The following is a 22,136-nucleotide window of genomic DNA, read 5'->3' as shown; positions in this document are numbered from 1 at the left end:
GGGTTTTATGCAAAATTATGCTGCTTAAACTATGCAAACATGCATTTTTTAATTTGCCACCTACAAACATGGACTACATGCATGCTCGCATAATTTCAGTAGCATAATTTTGCATAAAAAACAGCGTGACTCAGGGGACCGTGACCGTGGCAATAACAGGCAAGAAAAAGTTGATTCACCCAAATACAAAATAAAACTATTTTAATTTTATACCGAGGTTTTAACTTGCAGACTCGTTCGTCTATTTGCTTTTCGTTCAAATATGCAAGAGCGATAGAGAGGCAGGTAACGAAATGCAGAGATTCGCAGTACTCTGGCAAAACTAAGAAAATCAACCCATCCCCTTTTTTACCTTTCACAACGTGATCATAAAGAGTGAGATGGATGGGTATCTTGATTAGGCAATTTAAGCTCGCGTTTAACGCAAAGCATAACAAAATGCTCTTTTCCAAAACTTTAATAAAATCGTATTGCAGTTATCAATAATTTAAATAAATTTTAGGTTGGTTGGTAAATTTTAGGTTGGTAGATGTAGTGCTAAAAGATTTGCCTTCCTATTGTTACGGAAACGTACGAACGTGTCATGCTATTTCAGTCAGTCTCAGTACAAGATGTACTGACATTGACTGAACTAGCCACACATACGAATGTTTCCAGATAAATACGAAGGAAATCCTTTTCTGAGCATTTCTTTTTTTTTTGCCACTTTTATGAAGTGTAATATTTTTGAAAAAAAAAAAATGCTATTTCGCAGAATTACTAGCCTTTTCAATCCTAGTAGTTAAAAAAATTGTCCCATACGATTTTTTCTTATTTTGTTACCATTTTCCGTACATGTTGTATGGGGTAACAAAAGAGGATAGTAACAAAAATGTATGGAAATTCTGGGACACTTTTTGTCTCCCAGTGAGATTGAAAGTACTCGTGATTCTGAGTACAATTGACCTAAAATTCCCTAAAACAATAAAAAAAAAATTATTGGCAAAAAAAAAAGATATGCTCTTCTCACTACATCTGTATTCCTTCTTGGTCCAATGTGTATTCGCGTCTTACATTTTGCTTAATGATAGTGAGATGCAAATGACACTATGAAAATTATAAAAAAACACTTTCAATGCGTTTCTTGAAAGTGGTAACAATGTACATACGTTATCATGACTTCTAAATTAATTATATGAGCCGTTTTCAAGCTGAAAGTAATTTGTATAAATATACGAGCAAATTTCTTCCTCATGGTAAAAGACAATGTGGAATATTTTACTTGGAAACGACACATGTTTTTTTCAAGTCTTCGGTTTGATACACAATCAAAAAAACAATATTTTAAATACAACATTTATGTAACAATAGTCTTCACACATAATTTTGGACACTCAAGTTACCTTTTCTGTTATTGTAATGAGGCACACTCAAAGGTTATGACAGATGGCGCCACCCAATTAGTCCATTGCACTTGCATTGCACAGATAAAGCATTTCATACGTGAGAGCGAGAAGATATATTTTTTCTCTCTCACACATATGAATGACAGTGACATGCCTAGACAGTTGCACAGGAGCCACCTGGCGGTGTGCAGCATAAAATGTCAGTGTGCCTCCTCATTGCTGTAAGTATGTTTAATTGTTCTACCGTTACAGATTCTACTCTGTAAACACACGCGTAAATTAAGAACGCTAAGCACCAAAAATTCCGCACATTGAACCCGCCATACACTTTCTCACTCGTACTACACGCTTAGTTATAGCTTCGCAAAAAAGACTAGTAATTAAAAGTGGTAACATTGTTGTGTCATCCCTTTCTTGTCAATCTGTGTGAGAAAACGAGATGAGATGATACGACAATGTCACTTGATTTCTACTCTTCTTTGCTCACATAGTGGCATTGATACCCGCCCTCAGAGGCGGAACAACAATACAAAAGTGGGCGTCCATTAATCACGTCATACTGTATAGGGGTTGGGGGCTCATGAAAAATCACCAACTATCACCATGATAGCCCCGGGATGAGGAACATATCACGTGTAATTTTTTTGTTCCTCTGTGCTACACTGTTCTGCAACTTAAAATAAACAGTTTCAAAGAGCTGTGTGCAGTCGGTTATTTAATTCAGTCTACTTAAGTTGTCAAAAAAAATACACGTGATATTGGCCAAGGGGCGAGAGGGGAGAGGGGTCCTGAAAATATCACCAAAGATCACCAGGGGGGAGGGAGGGCCTAAAATAAGCCAAAAACGTATGACGTGATTAATGGACACCCCCCCACTGTGCTTTTGAAGAAACAACAGGCAGATCAATGGACGAAATACTTCATACTTAACATCCTTACTTAGGTATACCGCTGAAGTTAGAAATTTTAAACCAATTCCCATTTCTTAGTTTTCCGTGCACCAAAATAATAACTATTATGTGTATTATTTCGAATTTTCACTAATTATTTTAGCTACACAGAAATTTCATAGTATGCCTTGTATTTCATACATGCCCTATAGTTAGTACATACAAGAATTTTCATTTGCCTAATTTGTAAGCAAAAGAAATTAACCATACTCAACAATGTACCCATTTAAGCAATCAGTTCATATCCTCTTACTTTTTAAAATGCAAAATTCTGACATCTATAGATTAAATATACTTATTCAGAATATGCTATCTAAAAGCGAACCCTTAAACTTATTTAAAGTCTTCTCCTCCAATTCAGTTAGTTTAGTCTCAAGATCCTTCTTCGATTCATTATTAACTACTTGTATTGTCTCATCCTTATTTTCTTCTACATTGGTTACTTCTATGTTACTATTACCTACATTAACTTCTGCAACATCATCTGTACTCACATTTACACTATCCTTTCCTGTATCCGAATCACTTTCCGTAACCCTATCATTCCCATAACTTTCTTCAATACTTTTATCATTTTCATTATTAACAATATCATTTATCGCGTTCTGATAGTCAGCAGTGCAGACTTCTGTATTCTCTTCTTTAGTGACTTCACCATTCAATCTTTCATTCCTAACTATGTCTTTAAAATTCTCTGCATCGGATTTTATCATCGCCTGGAAATCCATGAACGCTTCAATGCCTTCTCCTGTTATCGGTTTTTCGTTTTTGATGAAGCTTTCGACGTCCATTTCTTTATCTTTGTAGTAGTCTTTAGACGTGATGGTGGAGTTCCTCTCTGTGGGTTCTGTCCTGGGTATTTTGGCGGCGTGGTGTTCGGCTTCTATTCTGGCTTTGGATCGTTTTATTTTCGTTCCGGTTGCGTCTTTGTTTTTCCGGGATATCCGCGGCGGTTCAATTACTATTGGTGCTGAAGGTGCTTGTATCTGGAAATAGAAGGGATGCACATTACTTTTGTATAAAGTTCACATTGTTACAATTCTCGCCGTTCAAATATGTCCCAATATGTTCGTGAAGAATTAGCCTCCTAATCCTCCTATCATAAGTCATGCTTAGATTATAGTCTCCACATTAGAAGGTTGGGAACAATAGCAACGTATTTAAAAAATCCTACATAATATTAATTAACCTGGTGACATACCTCTGGTTTCTTAAAAGGCGTAACATTCTTGCTTCTAAATACAATGCCTTCAAAGAAGAAATCGAGTAAGTAGGCTTTTTTGTCGAAACCATCGGGACCATTTTTGTGTCCTGTGAATTTTTTGACGTCGAACTCGTCTCCCTCGGGGTACATCCATTGGTATAGCGAAGCAAACTTGTATAAATTTTCCTGTAACAATAATATGAAGATTTAGCATTTACTACCAAATATATAACTTTTACATCAGTTTTATAAGGCAAAAATCGTTAGCAGACGTTTCTGCTTGTTAAAAATTTAATTTTGTACGGCAGTGTTACTAAACAGTTTCCCATTATCATTTGTACTGCACACACATTATAGGCTTAACTTCAAACTGGTAAATCCATTCTGCTTTAAGGTTGATTATCTTTCAGATTATATTAAATATTTTTTATATACTCAACCTTAAATCACAACGGATTTACCCAAGTTTGAAGTTACGCGACACACATATCTTCAGTAGTGAGAAATATTTCGGAGTCCGACTATAGGCCTTTTGGCAGGGTCGCCATGACACCAATCTAGATAGTTTTATATCGTCCTCTGAGCACATACCTTCATGTCTTCATTAGTGAGGAATATCTTGAAGTCGGCCTGCAGCTCCCTCGGCAGGTCGTCGTCGACCACCGCCACGGACCAGGTCCGCCGGCAGAGCGCCGGCAGCTGCTGCCGCGTGTTCACGAAGATAGACTTCTTCAAGTAGGGGTTGGAGGACTCGAAGACTACGTCTGGAATTAACAGAACTTGGTGGTAACTTACTTCTGGATACCTAAATTCTAGCTTCGCATGGTAAGGCTATTGTATAACGATATCAACCAAACAATTTAAAACTATAACGTCCAAGGTACAAAGGCAATTTTGATATTTTTGATTCATTATTTATTTTGTAATAACACTAATAACTGATGTAATCGTCTATTGTTAGATTTTGAAGGATCAATGTAACTATTAATTTCAGTTGCCCAGTTAATTATATGCCAAAAAAATGTAGCTCTAGCTTTACTCACCTTCCGTTGTCTCGCCCACATGTGGAAGTGGTGTCACCAGTGTTGCAGCTCCGCCGCGCGGCATAGTATGAGTTCAGGCGAGGGCACTGCCGCAGCGCCTGCAGAAACAGCAGCGCCACCACTGTCTTCCCGTATCCACTGGGGTTGCTGAGCATCACGCCACCCTTTTTCTACAAAATTGTAGCTGTACTGACCTTCTGTGGTCGCCCAGGTGTGGAAGTGGTGTCGCCAGTGTTGCAGCTCCGCCGCGCGACAGAGGACGAGTGCAGGCGAGGGCAGTATTTGCCGTAACGCCTGCAGAAACAGCAGCGCCACCATTGTCTTCCCGTATCCACTGGGGTTGCTGAGCATCACGCCACCCTTTTTCTACAAAATTGTAGCTGTACTGACCTTCTGTTGTCGCCCAGGTGTGGAAGTGGTGTCGCCAGTGTTGCAGCTCCGCCGCGCGACAGAGGACGAGTGCAGGCGAGGGCAGTATTTGCCGTAACGCCTGTAGAAACAGCACCGCTACCACTGTCTTCCCGCAACCGCTGGGGTCGTTGAGAATCACGCCACCCATTTTCTAGAAAAGTTTTTTTTAAACAAGTTCTCGCGGCATGATAAGATTAATAAGCGTGGAAGTTAGGATAGGTCATTTCAAATAATTTCTGAATAAACTAAACAAACATTTTTTTTAATGTTGTTGGTACCATTTTTTTTCTCAATAAATGTGTGAGTAAACCTAAAATAGAGGATGTGACAAGTCTAAATGGAAATGGTGGGACATCTTAGACAATTTAGACATCTTCAACTTGTTAGAAAAAAAAAAACAGTGGCACATATCACTGAGAATACAAGCAAGTTTTAATCTAAATTAAACTGAGCAGGTATCGGCATTTTTTAGTACAATTGTTTAATTTTTTTTGTTGTCTCATGCTTGATTGGTTGGTGTTTTTACTGTAATGCTGTGTTATGAAATTCACTAATAAATAAATCCATACTAGTATTATAAATGGGAAAGTGTGTGTGTTTGTTTGTTTGTCCGTCCTTCACGTCAAAACGGAGCGACGAATTGTCGTGATTTGTTAAGTGGAGATAGTTGAAGGGATGGAGCCTATGTCACTATAGGCGACTTTTTGTCTCTTTCTAACGCGAGCGAAGCCGCGGGCAAAAGCTAGTAAGTAATAAAGCACACTGCACAATTGTATCAACTGCAAAAATTAGAAAAGAAATGTTTTAACCAATCATCTATTATAATTGATCATATAATAATATTAAATAGTTTAATTTCAACACACTGAAGTGGGCATTCGGATAATATTTTTTCAACAGATTGCTTTATAATTTTACCTTTTTATATTGGGCATAGAGTAGCCGGACAGCATCGACCTGATGCTGCATCAGCGCTTGGTGGTCCACGTAGATGTCATCTGGCTTCGAGAGATACAGCCGCTCCGTAATCTTTATTTCAGTCATTGTTAATTAATTACCTGGAATTTAAAACAATTTATTTGCTTCGTGTTTTTTTTTAAACTTTCACTTGGCAGTAAGAAATAGGAACTTAAGTTCTTTTAAGGTAACAGTAGTAATGTTTATAATAAATACTGCATAAAATATTATAAGTTATCAAGTTAGTACTTTTCTGTATATATGGAGCTGCCTTCTCATACTAGTGCGAGAAGTGGTACTTTATGTATGTCGAAATGTTAAAGGGTCGTAAAATACGAGCATGAAGAGGAAAGTCATAGCTTGTGTCAAATTTTAACAATTCTGTCATGTTTTAATTCATCACCACTTGTTTCAAGTGTTCTCTTTCCAGCACTTGTATTGTTATATCCATACTAATATTATAAACGGGAAAGTGTGTGTGTCTGTTTGTTTGTGCGTCTTTCACGGCAAAACGAAGCGATGAATTGACGTGATTTTTTAAGTGGAGATAGTTGAAGGGATGGAGAGTGACATAGGCTATTTTTTGACTCTTTCTAACGCCAGCGAAGCCGCGGGCAAAATCTAGTACTATATATTTCAGATGTTTGAGCATGTCTGATTTATGTACTTTATTGTATTGAAGAGAGAGAGATTTTAGTACTAGCTTAAAACAGTTAGAACATTTGATTTATAGCAAATTTTAAGAAACATTGATAATCACCAACCTAGATAGGTGGTAGATGTGATCATAAGTAACAATAGCCCCAAGTCATATCATAATATTTTTCTAAACATGATCTTTTTTACACTAGTTCAAGGCTTTGACACATACTTAGTTGTTTTGTACATAAAATAGATAAATATTTAGATATACCATGAGATACTAAGTAACAAGGTCAAAGGTCATTTACACAGAAGCAAATCTACACTCAATTTATAAAGTTTATAACTATTTTCACCAATGTTTACATGAATTGTGTTTTTCTAATTACTTTATCACATACAACTTACTTTGTCCAATGGTTAGATGTTCACTTAGATTGAAGGGCCTGAAGTAATTATAACTTATGTGGGTTTCACTAACATTGATTTTTTATTTATTGGGTGTTGGTTGTGAGTAGGCGGGAAGTCTAACAAGAAATATGTTTCAATTGATACATAGACAGTTCTCTCTCTTTTCTATTAATAGAATTCTTATACAATTTGATATTTTCTATACATGATTTCAGTAACATTATTTAAGTCTGTTAGTAAATATTTGTGTCACATGTTGCAGTGAAACAACACAAATAAAATATAATATCATAATCATAAGAACAGAAGTGAACTTCAGCATTAGGTACACTGCTGAAGCAATAATTATATAAGTTCAATAAACTCATCATAGCAAATCGCAATCACGACTAGCAATTAACCTAAATGTTCATAACTTACTGTAGAAAGGTAGACAGAGAAATCCTCGAAGATTTACGACGGCATATTCTGATTCAGTCGGTTCAATATTGACAGCGTCATAATCAGAATATACAGCATTTCCAAGTAAAACAACGCTACAAATACAGAGACACTGGTTTTATGCACTTCTAGGTCCTCAAACTCCTGCATGATATGCCTGTTACGGTAAACATGATCCCAAAACATGGAAACCGATTTAACTATTTTCACGCGCGGAACACACTCGTTGGAGCCGAAACTTCGCTTATAACTAAAGTTGTAAAAACATTTTGCGTTAATTTGCTATGTATGTAAATTAAACAAGGTGAGAAACACGTAGGTTTCCGATTATTCCTCAAAATATCATATACATATAATATACTTCCAAGTTGAAAAGACTCGAAGAATTTGACGTTTAGCGCTAGTGTTGCAAGCAAGCTGTGTTGGTTGAAAAGAAGCCTTCACGACTTTTTAATTTGGTCATATTTTTTTCAAGTGACAATTGCCAGCTGATTTGTACCAGCCCAAAAAATAAAAATGCTCATCTTATTCCTTTAAGGTCTGTACAGCCTGTCAAAAAAGAGTAGACATTAAAAAGTGGCAATATCGTAGTGCCGTCCTGTTTTCTTATGGCCCCTGTACACATATGGCCAACGGTTTCACCAACCCCCTTGGCCAAGCGTGTAGAGGGCTACTTGGCCGTAAGTTGGCAGTTGGCGCTTGCGCTTGCCGGCCAACCGATTGGTGTCGGTTTTTTGTCCACACATCAAAGGATCTTGGCGCCAATGACCAAGAATCTTATATACCATGGATATTGCGTGCCGACCAATGAGTTGAAGCCAGGTTCATTCACCTTTACTCCTATGTTCTATCTCTTTCCGACACTGTGATGTATTGCCAGATTAGTTACTAAAAAAAACGTATAAAACATTCTTCAATCAAATTGTCTTACTTTTCTTTGTATTATACGAAAAAAAACTCAATCAAAAACCTTATTTCTCCGGTATTTACCTCCTGCGTACTATGGGAACACTAATAATAAAAAAATATGCCCGATATGTCAGAATTGTCAAAAGTCATTCACCGATTCAGATATTTATTTTGCGAAATAAACGTTTTTCGACGATTTACTTAAGTTCTGCGCTATGTATTGCATAGTGAACCATTGTGGAAGTAAATGGAAACCGAAATCCGACGTAAAATTTCACAAGTAAGTACTTATTTTACCAAAATGTTCATAAACCTCGCTGGCAATAAATTTTCTGCTATTTTGCTTGTAATCTTGGTTAGTTCTTATCATTATATTGTTTTCATTGTCTCAAATTATATCAAAATTCCCACGAATAGGTTTAGAACGATAAATATGACCTTTAAAGAAAAATAATGCTATGTGTGGTTTTACGACTAGGGTGACCAATCTTTTTCTTGCATGGTATTTACTCTTATTGAATGGAGCTAAATCTATCAACTTGGTACGGTTTCTATGTTCATAGTTCATATCACAGTATAATAATACCAACTTTATTGTTTATGTCTTTACAATTAACATGAATAATATTAAACTTTTCAGTGTTCCAAAAGATAAAGGAAGGAGGCAGCGTTGGCTGTCGATTGTACCGATAAAAGGAAATGTTTCAGAGCGTTCGACAATTTGCAGATTTGCACTTTAAGCCTGAAGATTATGACACAGAAAGAAATTTTAAAAATCGGTCCATTAACGACGGAGATATCGTGGCATAAACATTAAATTGAGATACATATATATATATATATATATATATATATATATACATGCGAAGAGAATTGAAATACGTACGAATTGAGAACCACCTTCCTTGAGATTTGGGGCGGCGCTTAAAAATAAAGATACTGTTTTAAAACGTCCTAGTATTTCATTATTTCCCCATTGACAAATACTTCCCTTATATTTTTGTGGCTATTCCCACTAGTTACCACCAAGTTTTTACCTGTCCTAACTACTGGGATTTTCCCCACATTGTTAATTACCACACCGGGGTTGATAGCTACTGGGATTAGTTTTCCCAGTAGTTACTACCAAAATATTATTGTGATAGTTTAAAGTGACTGAAACATTTTTTAATAAATACAGGTGTCAGTAAAAGAAAAGTTATATTTTAAGCCTCGTGTTGCAACACTCACCACGCTCTTATTCTGGAACGGTTCTGAAAAAAAAATCCCAGTAGTTTACCACTGGTAAAAACTGTACCGTATTTTGTGGCGTAAGGCAAAGTAACTGCAGAGTGGTATAGAAATGGACCTTATTGGCGGTTGACAAATTAGTAAGGTGCATTAGAGTAATTCCGAATGACAGAAATGTTCAGATAATTCCGAAAGGGGAATCTTGATATGACGGAAATAATGGTGATTTCTATGCGACTTTCCTAATTAGACGACTTTCGGAATTGCCCTAATGTACCTTACTTTTTGAGTTTGTGAGGATGGATGTTCACTTTCGTGATAAAACGATTGATCGGATTTGAATTTAATAAGTTACAAAATTAATCAGTCGTATAAACGTAATACGTCAAATTCCGCGGGATATCCCTAATGTATGCTTAATCATGGACACCCTAAAGAAAGAGATGCAAGACCGGCGTGACGTAATTCAAGGTCAAATTTTCTGGCTTCAACGTAATGTTCGGCACGCAATATCCATGGTATATAAGATTCTTGCCAATGACCAACTGCGTTTACACGTTGGCGCTTCATTCAGTTGGTCGTCAGCCGTCAGAGAGGACAGTAGTGATATATTTATTTATGAAAATAATAAATTTATCTATGCCAATAATAGTGTAGATTTTAGGAAATAAAATAACCTTGCAAATGTTTAATATATTTCCTAAAAAAGATAAATGTTCTTATCAGAATATTCAAAAAATTGTTAATATTGCAAATAATTTTATTTTACTACGGGGTTATTATTTTTTAATAATTTTTTTTCTGACAACGTCTATGACCTAGAATTTCCTAGATTTTTCCATTCCACGTCCATCTTTCATGAAGAGCCAATGCCAAGTGATTGGTTCGCCAATGTGTAAACAGCGGCTCTTATCTTGGCCAAGGGGTTTCACAAAGGGCTGGTGGAACCGTTGGCCATATGTGTACAGCGGCCATTAGACGTATTGGTTTGAAATGGAGGACATTACGGTGTTACCACTTCCTACTCCTTTTTTACCAGGCTGTACAACTACGGAAGCAAATTGTACATGCGATTCCACCGCTGATGACTGATTTGGTATTGGCAAGCCCGCAGGGGGTTGGACAGCAGTATGCCATACACAGCAACCAGCACGGGAAGCATGGTCGCGCGATAGACGATAAAATATCAGGCCGTCCCTATCGCACTTACAAATAGTGCGATAGGGACGGCCTGCTATTTTATCGTCTATCGCGCGACCATGCTTCCCGTGCAGCACGGTTACCACCTCTAATTTCCATAGTTACCACCAATACCACGCAGCGGAGCGTTTCTATCCACGCAAGACCAATATTGAACCGCGGCGTAGTGAGAAAACAGGGAAAAAAATAAAAAAGCTTTAAAAATAAAGTAGTATATTTAGAAAACGGTAATAAAACAATATAGTCTGGATTTTAAACAAGATAATTGCACTTTTTCTTACGACCTACATGATTTTCTGATTTTTCCGTGTAAACAAGGTATAAAATTAGTTGTTCTTGAAGTTGGGTGGCCTCTTCTCGACAAAAGCTGTCATGCCCTCTTTGCGGTCCTCCTGAAATAGAAAATGCGAAACTCATATAACGTTTAATATTTGATTCAGTAGTTTGTTTAAAATTCAAAAGAGATCACCTGCTTTAATTATAAATAAATAAATATATTATAGGACATTCTTACACAGATTGACTGATAGCTGGGGAGTTTATTGCAAAACCTTAAATTTTTTGACCAAAGCATGAAACTTGGCACAGTTGTTCCTTATATCAAAATAAGCCGATTAAGATCGGGAGCCTTCGGGAGCCTCCCCCCTGGGGCCCGGGAGGGGGGGTCAAAGTACCGCTTCACCCGGCTTGGTTTGAAAAATTCTAACTTACCCCGTTTAGTTAATAGGTCATGTTTGGTATCGTTTTCGAGTAAATCAATAACGTAGAATTCGTTTTTAGTACTAAAATTATAATTTAATGTTAAATAAAATAAAAAAAAATAAAAAAATTGAAATTTTCATCCATGATTTACAAATTCAGTTCATCATAAATAACAAACTGTTTGCTTTTTCTATAAATAAAAAATAAGACATGATAGCCTATTTAATATAGATTATAAAAAATATAACTTTTATCCACCTTTACTAACGTTAAGTTCCACAAAAAAATTACTTTAAGACGCGCGGCGTCGGGACGCCGCGAGCGTAATTTTAAAATGCCTTTATTTTAGAAACTCTATTAGACCCCGTTTAGCTATTAGGTCATGTTTGATATCGTTTTCGAGTAAATCAATAACGTAGAATTCATTTTTGGTACTAAAATTATAATTTAATGGTAAGTAAAATTAAAAAAATTGAAATTTTCATCCATGATTTACAAATTCAAGTCATCATAAATGACAAACTGTTTGCTTTTTCTATAAATAAAAAATATGATATGAAAGCCTATTTAATATAGATTATAAAAAATATAACTTTTATCCACCTTCACAAACGTTAAGTTCCACGAAAAAATTACTTTAAGACGCGCGGCGTCGGGACGCCGCGAGCGTAATTTTAAAATACCTCTATTTTAAAAACTCTATTAGACCCGGTTTAGCTATTAGGTCATGTTTGATATAGTTTTCGAGTAAATTAATAACAAAGAATTTATTTTTGGTACTACAATTATAATTTAATGGTAAATAAAAAATATTCATCTATGATTTGCAAATTCAAGTCAACAAAAATGTCAACTGTTTGCTTTTTCTTTAAATAAAAAAATATCTGGGCGACCGAGCTTCGCTCGGTTCTATTTTAATATATCACGTCTTTAGATAAAAAAAAAACTCTTATAAATACAAAAACAAAAAAAAAAGACAAAAAACAAAAACTTTATTTTTGGCCGGGATTCGAAACCCTGACACCTACGATCTATCTGCGTACATTAGACCGACCTCGTGCGACTGAGCTAAGCGGAATCGATGCGCGCGCGGCGAAATTAAGGACCATATTTTACGTTTACAAATGCGAAAGAAAAACTCATGAAAACTCGAAAATTCGCGTTTTCCGGGATCTAAGGCTACGCTAGATCGATTTTTCACCCCCGAAAACCCCCACAAAACAAATTTCAGCGAAATCGTTAGAGCGGTTTCCGAGATCGTCGGTATATATAAATAAATAAATAAATAAATATACAAGAATTGCTCGTTTAATAGTATAAGATATGATGTAAAAGCCTATGCGTATGTCACCAAACACCCAGACAAGTTTGGTGAAAACTTCCTTCACGAACTGCTTGGTGTCTGATGACCATGATCCAAATGTTTCAAATGCAATTGCCGCAAATATGTAGTTGTTTTTTAAAAATGCATATTTGCGCGTTTAAACTGGGCGTTTTGCAGCAGCAGTCCCTGGTTTCTGGGCCGAACGTTAGACGTTGGACGGAGCCAAGGTATCCACACAGGTCACGCGCCAAGGGTCGTCCCAGAAACCAAGGCAAAAGCGAGCAACCATCAGGCCGCTTTCCGTCTGCTGCTGACAAGCCGACAGGTTCGAGGGTTGTCGGTATGTTCGCTGTGCCGAGAGCCTTGCGGATTAAATCGTTAAGTGCAGCGTGTCACAAAATTCGGCCAGCACTAGACTGGCAGTGGAGTCCGTGGTGTCCTAATGCGTCGGCAGCAAGGGTGTGGTTGGCATGTCTTTAGCCCCAGTCTTAGACAAATGGCAGTATATGATGAAGTAAGGCAGCCTCGGAAGGAGGTATGTTCTCCAAGTGTCGATCTTTTCTAGTAAAGAGGTTCTTCCTTCACTCATTCACTGCTGCGTAAGGACCCTTGATCTGAAACAATATGTGCATTGTCATTTTATTTAAACAGATTCTGCAACTATCAAATTACAACATTTTGGTGGATCACCTTCACTATTACACACTTACCTATCATACAAAATAATTACAAACTTTAGTAGAATCTGATTAGCCTATCTATGATATTGCTCCATCTCGTAATAGTTTGAAGCCTTAGGTGGCCATGTTTCTCCCTTGTTGATCGTTTCAAGATGCGTTTATCGTACCTATCCCATACTATGTCTAATCTAGAAACGTTTTCTTTTGGCTTTGAAGCTTAGCCAGGCCACCCAAGGTGTCAAACTATTACAAGATGGAGCAATATCAGAGGCAAATCAGATTCTACTAAAGTTTGTAATAATTTTGTATGATACGTAACGTAAGTGGGTAATACTGAAGGTTACGTGATCCACCAAAAAGTTGTAATTTGATAGTTGTAGACTCTAAAATGATAATGCACATATTGTTTCAGATTCAGACCAAGTCGTTGCGTAACGGTGAATGAGTGGTCGAAGTACCCAAAAAAGATCGACAATTGGAGCACATACCTCCTTCAGAGGCTGCCTTGCATCAGCATATACTACGCACAGTGTACCAGGGGCCCATTTCTCGAAGCTACAAGTTACAATTTTCAACTGGTTGTCAATGTCTAATATGACAAGTTGCAAAGAGACTTCCGCTTGTAACTTGTAACTTTCAGTTTTGAGAAATGGGACTCAGGGCGTTCTTGTTTGGAGTCAGGCGTTGGTGCCACACCAAAATTTGCCAAGTCCGTCTTCTTGGGGATGGAAGGAAGAAGGAGACGAATGGGTAGTGTGGTACCCATTCGTCTCCTTCTTCCTTCCATCCCAGTCAGGCAATACTGAAGTGGCCAGTATATGCTTAGAAGTTAAAAGATGTAAATGTAAATCAGGTTGCAAACACCGATGCAACTGCATAAAGTGGGTAGAGCCTTCTTTATGCAGTTCCATATGTACCCAGCTATGTCTCTGTGAAGGGAATGTATAGTATGAGTATGAGTAATCTGTCAATTAGGACACCACAGACTAAACTATAAGTGCTAACTTTTCAGTGTTGGATACTCTATGGCAGTTCCGACTCAATTATAATAAGCTCATTATAATTGACTTTAGTTAACTATAATAATTTCAAAAATAGAACTTCATACAATTTCTATACTAATTTGCGATATATGGCAAATTTTCCTGCATCTGAAACACATTTTTTTTATCTGTCGCGGTATCGGCCAATCAGAGACGGTTATTACAAACAATTGGTTGCTAGGTAATTCGATGTTGATACAACAGTGAACGACTCTATTGACATTAATTTTAACTTGCATGAATGGTGATATTTCCGTCCATTGATGATGAAGATGATGACTCGTAGAAAAAGTATTGTATACAATAGTGATATAATTAAGCTTTTCACTCTAGTACCGTACTACACATGGTACTCGACTGAAAAGTTTTGTATTATATCACGATTGTATAAAATACTATTATATAAATTTCTTACAGGATTCACTACAATGAATAAATAACAGGTACAGTCGGTCTTTAGATCGTGTGGTCCGACCCGAGTGTTGCCGTTGTCGACACCGGAGTCAATAATAATGAATCTTTTTCTATTTATGCATTAACACACCTCTGACACTGGCGATCAAATATATGAAAGAGGCGCGTTCCCCGCACACAATCTAAGCTCGCGTAGGTGAACGCGTACTATCCTTTGTGAATAGGCTTTAATATCATATTTTTATATTTATAGAAAAAGCAAACCGTTTGACATTTATGGTGACTTGAATTTGCAACTCACAGAATTTTTTATTTTTTATTTCATTTAACATTAAATGGTCATTTTAGTACCAAAACTAAATTCTACGTTATTTATTTACTCGAAAACGATACTAAACATGACCTAATAGCTAAACGGGTTCTAATAGAGTTTTTTAAAATAAAGGCATTTTAAAATTACGCTCGCGGCGTCCCGACGCCGCGCGTCTTAAAGTAATTTTTTTGTGGAACTTAACGTTAGTAAAGGTGGATAAAAGTTATATTTTTTATAATCAATATTAAATAGGCTATCATGTCTTATTTTTTATTTATAGAAAAAGCAAACAGTTTGTTATTTATGATGAACTGAATTTGTAAATCATGGATGAAAATTTCAATTTTTTTATTTTTTTTTATTTTATTTACCATTAAATTATAATTTTAGTACTAAAAACGAATTCTACGTTATTGATTTACTCGAAAACGATACCAAACATGACCTATGAACTAAACGGGGTATGTTAGAATTTTTCAAAGCAAGCCGGGTGAAGCGGTACTTTGACCCCCCCCCCTCCCGAGCCCCAGGGGGGAGGCTCCCGAAGGCTCCCGATCTTAATCGGCTTATTTTGATATAAGGAACAACTGTGCCAAGTTTCATGCTTTGGTCAAGAAAAAAAAGGTTTGGCCTCTTTTTGTCGATAAACTTCCCCACTATGAGGCCCACGGTAAGCTCAAGAAGGCTTGTGTTGTGGGTACTCAGACAACGTTATATGTAATATATAAATACTTATATACATAGAAAACATCCATGACTCAGGAACAAATATCTGTGCTCATCACACAAATAACTGCCCTTACCGGGATTCGAACCCGGGACCGCGGCGCAGCAGGCAGGGTCACTACCGACTGCGCCAGACCGGTCGTCAGAATTTATGCTGGATTTATAGTAAAGTTAACACTGGCTGACAATGAACATTCCTTAACTCGTTCTAATGAGGCAGACGAACGGTCAAACTTTTTTCCTGGCTTTAAAAAGCGGACTAAAGCGGTTTCTTCTAGAAAGATCTAGAACTCACCGTAGCGAAGGTGCCGTAGAAGACTTGTTTCTCGAACTCGAGTCCGCTCCTGAGGGTGGTCTCATAAGCCTGGTTGACGGCTTTCTTGGCCATTTTGACGACGAGGGGCGAGTGGGTGCCGATGCGCTCGGCCAGCTTGATGGTTTCTTCTAGAAGCTTCTCGACGGGGAACACGCGGCTCACCAGTCCTGAAATTTAGAAGTGTTATATATTCATAGGTATGAGATAGATGGGAAAAGATTCGATGTGTAAGGTTCAGGGATCGGATACCGGTATTTTTTTCGGAACGGTTCCGTACGTTGACCCGAGAACTTTACTTTAGCGTTTCTGGTTCCATTAACCGGTATTCTTTTTCGTTCAGTGAACGAACGTTTATGAGTGAGAACTGTTCCGAAGAACAGAATTAAATGATACGTTCTTTAAAGAACAGTTCGCGGGAACGGAATTATTTCGGTTTATGAGTGAGAACCGTTCCGAAGAACGGAATTAAATGATACGTTCTTTAAAGAACAGTTCGCAGGAACGAAATTATTTCGGTTTTTCTATTTCCAAGAATTTGAACGAACAGTGCAAGCGGTGTCGGCCACGGCCATCACTTTAGTAACTTTAGTTTGATTTGAGACTAGCGGTGAGTAAACGTGGCGTCGAACGAAACAAATACGTCGAAAACATTCTGCACCACAACCACAATGAAGTAAGTTTTTTTCTTTTAATTTAGTGCTTTCAATTTTACCGATTTTAAAATTTAAGTAATGTCACGACGCTTAAGTATTTATTTACAGGCAATCGTACAGTCCAAGGTCAAATAAGGACGCGACGCCGCTATTAGCAAGAGCGAGAGAGCTGAATAACTTTCTCATTCTAACAAACATCAGCGTCCTTTTGTGAGATAGACTTCCGAGTAAAGCGGTTCTGTTGCAATGGCCGTACCTTTCAAGGTCAAATAAGGACGCGACGCCGCTATTAGCAAGAGCGTGAGAGTTAAATAACTTTCTCATTCTAACATTTCTAACAAATAGCAGCGTCCTTATTTGACCTTGGTACGGTCATCTCAGGGGTGTGTGTGTGTGTGTGTGTGTGTGTGTGTGTGTGCGTGCGTGCGTGCGTGTGTGTGTGTGTGTGTGTGTGTGTGTGTGTGTGTGTGTGTGTGTGTGTGTGTGTGTGTGCGTGCGTGCGTGCGTGCGTGCGTGCGTTCGTGCGTGCGTGCGTGCGTGCGTGCGCGCGTGTGTGTGTGTGTGTGTGTGTGTAATATACACTACTTTCCCATTAATTGTGACGTTTTAAATTAAAAGGGCTCTCATCGTTGGTACTGTAGATAGTCAATTACCATAGAAATTACATCAGCTACTATCAACAATGGACCTTTAGGGTCAGTTGCACCAAACCGTCTGTCACCGTTAAAGCATTCGTTAAATTTTATTGTATGGACAGTTCCATAGGCGTCTGCTGCGTGACGATGATGTGTGTGTCAAATGTGGTTGATGCAACGGGCCCTTAGTCTAAAAACGTCACAATGAAAGATGTGAAATGTGCAATTAGTCACAAAAATAAATTGTTTTTAGTATTCAACACTCCCGTGTCCCAGAACTCGAAGAATCCCAATTCATCCAATGTTCTTATACTGCTGCGAGTGAAAGGGGCACTAATGATGATATTTATGACTTGATCGATGCACAGAATGAGCCACTGAGTAAGTACTTACCTATACTAAACCTTCATAAACCTAAATACTGAAACTCTGCCCGGTGGTTCGGTGTTAGGGCTTGCAATTATCCGTCCAATTCGAAATCCGGATGATTCGACTCGATATTTGAAAATCCGGATATTCGGATAAAACGGATATTTCGAATATTTTTTATTTTATTTAATAAATCTCATAATTAGTAACATAATTATGTACTACGATACGAAAAAAACGCCGTAGGAAATTGTTATTTTATAATCAGGCTTCAGCTGTTGTTCGTAACCTTAATGTTAGGTTAGGTTACTTAGTTATTTCATTCTCGCCTTTTTTATGAAATGACTTCAGTTGCCCATAAGATATATGATTTTATTTTTATGTAATTTTGACTAATATTTGATATTAATGAATTTTAATGCTAGAGACATAATCTGATTGCCATATGAGGCAAAACGTCATGTTGTGATCGTTTAGATCGAATATTACCTAAAAAAGGTATTACCTACCTACTCCTTGTTTAAATATCAGATTGCATTTACGAGGTTTTCATTGCCGATTTATTCAAATGCAAAAAGAACTATGACATATTACAAACACCATTTAGCTTTGTTAAATAACAAGGCTGAATGATCTTTCTCTCTAATAATTTTCACCTCTTATCTTTGATGACTTCGTGACTCCATTCCAGTTACACTTGGGACTCTCGGGTAGACGTTCTTAGCCAGAGGGCCTTACGTTACGTATACAGCGAAAAAGTTTTGGTGTTGCAACACTTGCAACCTATTTTGAAAGGATAAAATGTAAAAGCGTATCTGCTTAACTACTTCATCTTGTTCTGCAGTTCAATACTAAACAGGTCTTCCGCCGCGGGATACATAGAAGACTTTTTTTTGTCAGAAAATTTGAACAGTTTTAGTTCTGTTAGCAATTTATTTATTTATTTATAATGTATTCGGATGCTAACAATAATGAAAGTGCAGCGTTTGATACGGTACTCAGTGTCACCTGATTGATTGAGTTAAATTGATATACATTTACATGAGATTATCCACAAATATTCATGAAAAAAACCCTGCCTGCTAAGCCGCGGTCCCGGCGGATTCGAATCCAGGTAAGGGCATTTATTTGTGTGATGAGCATAGATATTTGTTCCTGAGTCTTGGATGTTTTCTGTGTATATAAGTATGTATTTATCTATATAAGTATGTATTTATATCGTCGCCTAGCACCCATAGTACAAGCTTTGCTTAGTTTGGGGCTAGGTTAATCTATGTAAGATGTCCCCCAATATTTTTGTTTATTATTTATTTACTTATAGTCATACTTTTTATGGAGAATTTTTGGTCAAAAGCTGCACTTTTGGATGGAAGCAAGCCGCTTTGCATGGTGATAGTAGACATTATAGTAAACGATTTTTTCCGAGGATATCGAAATTTCATCCCTTAGGAAGCCGAGCGTAGCGAGGTGTTTTATGAAAATGAAAAAAATTCTATCTTTTTATTGTATCGTCCGATTTTGACAAAACGTATCTCAAATGAAAGGTATTAATTTGTGTAATTTTAAAAAAATACAAAGAAAAAAAATTTAAAAGAAAAGTAAGAAAAAAATAAAAAAAGTAAATTTCCGTCTCGCACTGAATAACTTCAAAGAATGACAGACAAAATGTACAATGTCGATATACAAGTTTTTTTAATCGAAGACAGATAAATTTTTAGTTGAAAACTGAAGACCGCATCGAAATCAGATCAGCATTTTTTAAGATACAAGTTGCCAAAGTTGGGAAAGATCGCTTTATATGGCCACTTTGAAATTCCATTGCCAGAAAGTCAGAAATAACATATTTTTCTGACACAGAAAAATACATAGTAACAGTACACATCAAAATAAAATTAAAAATTCCGAGGATATTATAATTTCATCCCTTAGAACGACGAGCGTAGCGAAAATCGGTTACGAAAACCGAAAAAAAATCTCATTTTTTTGTACGTCGTCCGATTTTGACAAAACATGTTTCATTTGAAAGGTATTACTTTATGTAACTTAAAAAAAAATATTGAAAATAATTGGAAAAAAAATGTAAGATTTTTTTAAAAAAAACCTTAATTTTCGTATCACACTGAATAACCGCAAAAAACGGTAGACACGGTGTATAATTTCGATATATGATTTTTTTAAATTAAAGATAAATAAATGCATGATTATAAACTAAAAACCGAATCGAAATCGAATCAGTAGTTTTTAAGTTGCAAGTTGTCAAAGTTGGCTTAGTTTGTTTATATGGTCGCTTCGCTTATAAATTCCTTAGCCAGAAAGTCAGAAACATTATATTTTTCTTACAGTTAAAAGTATGCATAGGTAATAGACATCATTATAAACATTTTTTTTACAAGGATATAAAAATTTCATTCCTTAGAAACCCTTACAAAGACGATCCAATAAAAAAAAACTGCCTTTTTTTTGTTTTTCGTAACAGACATCGCTACGCTCGGCTTTCCAAGGGATGAATTTTTTATATCCTCGTAAAAAATTGTTTATTATGATATCTATTACCTATGCATACTTTTAACTGTAAGAAAAATATAATGTTTCTGACTTTCTGGCTAAGGAATTTATAAGCGACCATATAAACAAACTAAGCCAACTTTGACAAATTGCATCTTAAAAACTACTGATTCGATTTCGATTCGGTTTTTAGTTTATAATCATACATTTATTTGTCTTTAATTTTAAAAAATCATATATCGAAATTATACACCGTGTCTACCGTTTTTTGCGGTTATTCAGTGTGATACGAAAATTAAGGTTTTTTTTTAAAATCGTACATTTTTTTTTTCCAATTTTTTTCAATATTTTTTTTTAAGTTACATAAAGTAATACCTTTCAAATGAAACATGTTTTGTCAAAATCGGACGACGTACAAAAAAATGATATTTTTTTTCGGTTTTCGTAACCGACCTCGCTACGCTCGTCGTTCTAAGGGATGAAATTATAATATCCTCGGAATTTTTAATTTTATTTTGATGTGTATTGTTACTATGTATGTATTTTTCTGTGTCAGAAAAACATGTTATTTCTGACTTTCTGGCAAAGGAATTTCAAAGTGGCCATATAAAGCGATCTTTCCCAACTTTGGCAACTTGTATCTTAAAAAATGCTGATCTGATTTCGATGCGGTCTTCAGTTTTCAACTAAAAATTTATCTGTCTTCGATTAAAAAAAACTTGTATATCGACATTGTACATTTTGTCTGTCATTCTTTGAAGTTATTCAGTGCGAGACGGAAATTTACTTTTATTTTTTTCTTACTTTTCTTTTAAATTTTTTTTCTTTGTATTTTTCTTTAAATTACACAAATTAATACCTTTCATTTGAGATACGTTTTGTCAAAATCGGACGATACAATAAAAAGATAGAATTTTTTTCATTTTCATAAAACACCTCGCTACGCTCGGCTGCCTAAGGGATGAAATTTCGATATCCTCGGAAAAAATCGTTTACTATGATGTCTACTATCACCATGCAAAGCGGCTTGCTTCCATCCAAAAGTGCAGCTTTCTTTTCATAACTAGTATGACTATTATTAAATAAGGTAGTAGTGCCACTCAAGGAGTAATTTTTGATATAAATCGCTTTAATATCGTAAATGTGTTATTTTACTTTAAAATTTGTTTTCCAAATGAGCTTCTTAAAAATTGCAATGGTATTTCTGTCATTCACAATATTCGAATTATTCGTTTTATCCGGATTTTAACGTGCAAATTATCCGAATTTCAAAATCAGCGGATATATCCGGATTACAAGCCCTATTCGGTGTCACTCCTAAAGTAGGTACTTACAGGTGACCGTACCGACATATGTCAATTAGGGACGCTGTTATTTGTAAAAAAATGAGAAAGCCTTATACGGTCAACCGGGGTGGCTTTAAAACGCAGGGGTGACTTTGAAAATTTAGTTTTAAAGTCATACTGTAAGTAAATTCGCGATTTTCTATGGTAGATTTACAAGAATATTTATTGATCTATTATCTATCTACTAGTTACATGAACAGTTTCAGTAAATAATGAATGTAGCTTGGTGAACGAACGATCCTAGATGGAATGGCCGAAATCAGAAAGTTTCACTACGGGATGTTGTTAGGGTTAGTCAGGAGACATACATACTAAAAGTCCTCGGAC

The 22,136-nt window shown here is 36.4% G+C and overlaps 2 protein-coding genes across 5 annotated transcripts in view; both read right to left on the bottom strand.

Annotated features, from left to right (window-relative positions):
• Positions 1-1,863: 1,863 nt before the first annotated feature.
• On the bottom strand, positions 1,864-7,793 carry LOC125233443. Of its 3 annotated transcripts, XM_048139466.1 has the most exons (6): positions 7,424-7,793; positions 5,912-6,051; positions 4,973-5,144; positions 4,131-4,303; positions 3,537-3,725; positions 1,864-3,321 (listed from the first exon to the last, which is right to left on the bottom strand). In XM_048139466.1, the coding sequence occupies exons 2-6, from the start codon at positions 6,035-6,037 to the stop codon at positions 2,635-2,637; spliced, it is 1,347 nt and encodes a 448-aa protein (XP_047995423.1). In that variant the 5' UTR covers positions 6,038-6,051; positions 7,424-7,793; the 3' UTR covers positions 1,864-2,634. The 3 variants fall into 3 exon arrangements, with proteins under 3 accessions (XP_047995423.1, XP_047995424.1, XP_047995425.1); XM_048139467.1 differs by lacking the exons at positions 4,973-5,144; positions 5,912-6,051; positions 7,424-7,793 and adding an exon at positions 4,777-4,906; XM_048139468.1 differs by lacking the exons at positions 4,973-5,144; positions 5,912-6,051; positions 7,424-7,793 and adding an exon at positions 4,583-4,661.
• Positions 7,794-10,979: 3,186 nt separating this feature from the next.
• Positions 10,980-22,136, bottom strand: part of LOC125233232 (probable enoyl-CoA hydratase, mitochondrial) — a 27,928-nt gene continuing 16,771 nt past the window's right edge. For both annotated transcript variants that reach the window (XM_048139149.1, XM_048139148.1), the window contains 2 exons: positions 16,281-16,468; positions 10,980-11,175 (listed from right to left, as the gene is read on the bottom strand). In XM_048139149.1, coding sequence (XP_047995106.1) covers positions 11,110-11,175; positions 16,281-16,468 — 254 coding nt within the window. In that variant the 3' untranslated portion in view covers positions 10,980-11,109. The remainder of the gene's footprint in view (positions 11,176-16,280; positions 16,469-22,136) is intronic.

This window comes from Leguminivora glycinivorella, chromosome 14, assembly GCF_023078275.1.
Source record: "Leguminivora glycinivorella isolate SPB_JAAS2020 chromosome 14, LegGlyc_1.1, whole genome shotgun sequence".
NCBI classification, from domain to species: Eukaryota; Metazoa; Arthropoda; class Insecta; order Lepidoptera; family Tortricidae; genus Leguminivora; species Leguminivora glycinivorella.
This window is presented reverse-complemented; position numbering and strand designations above follow the sequence as displayed.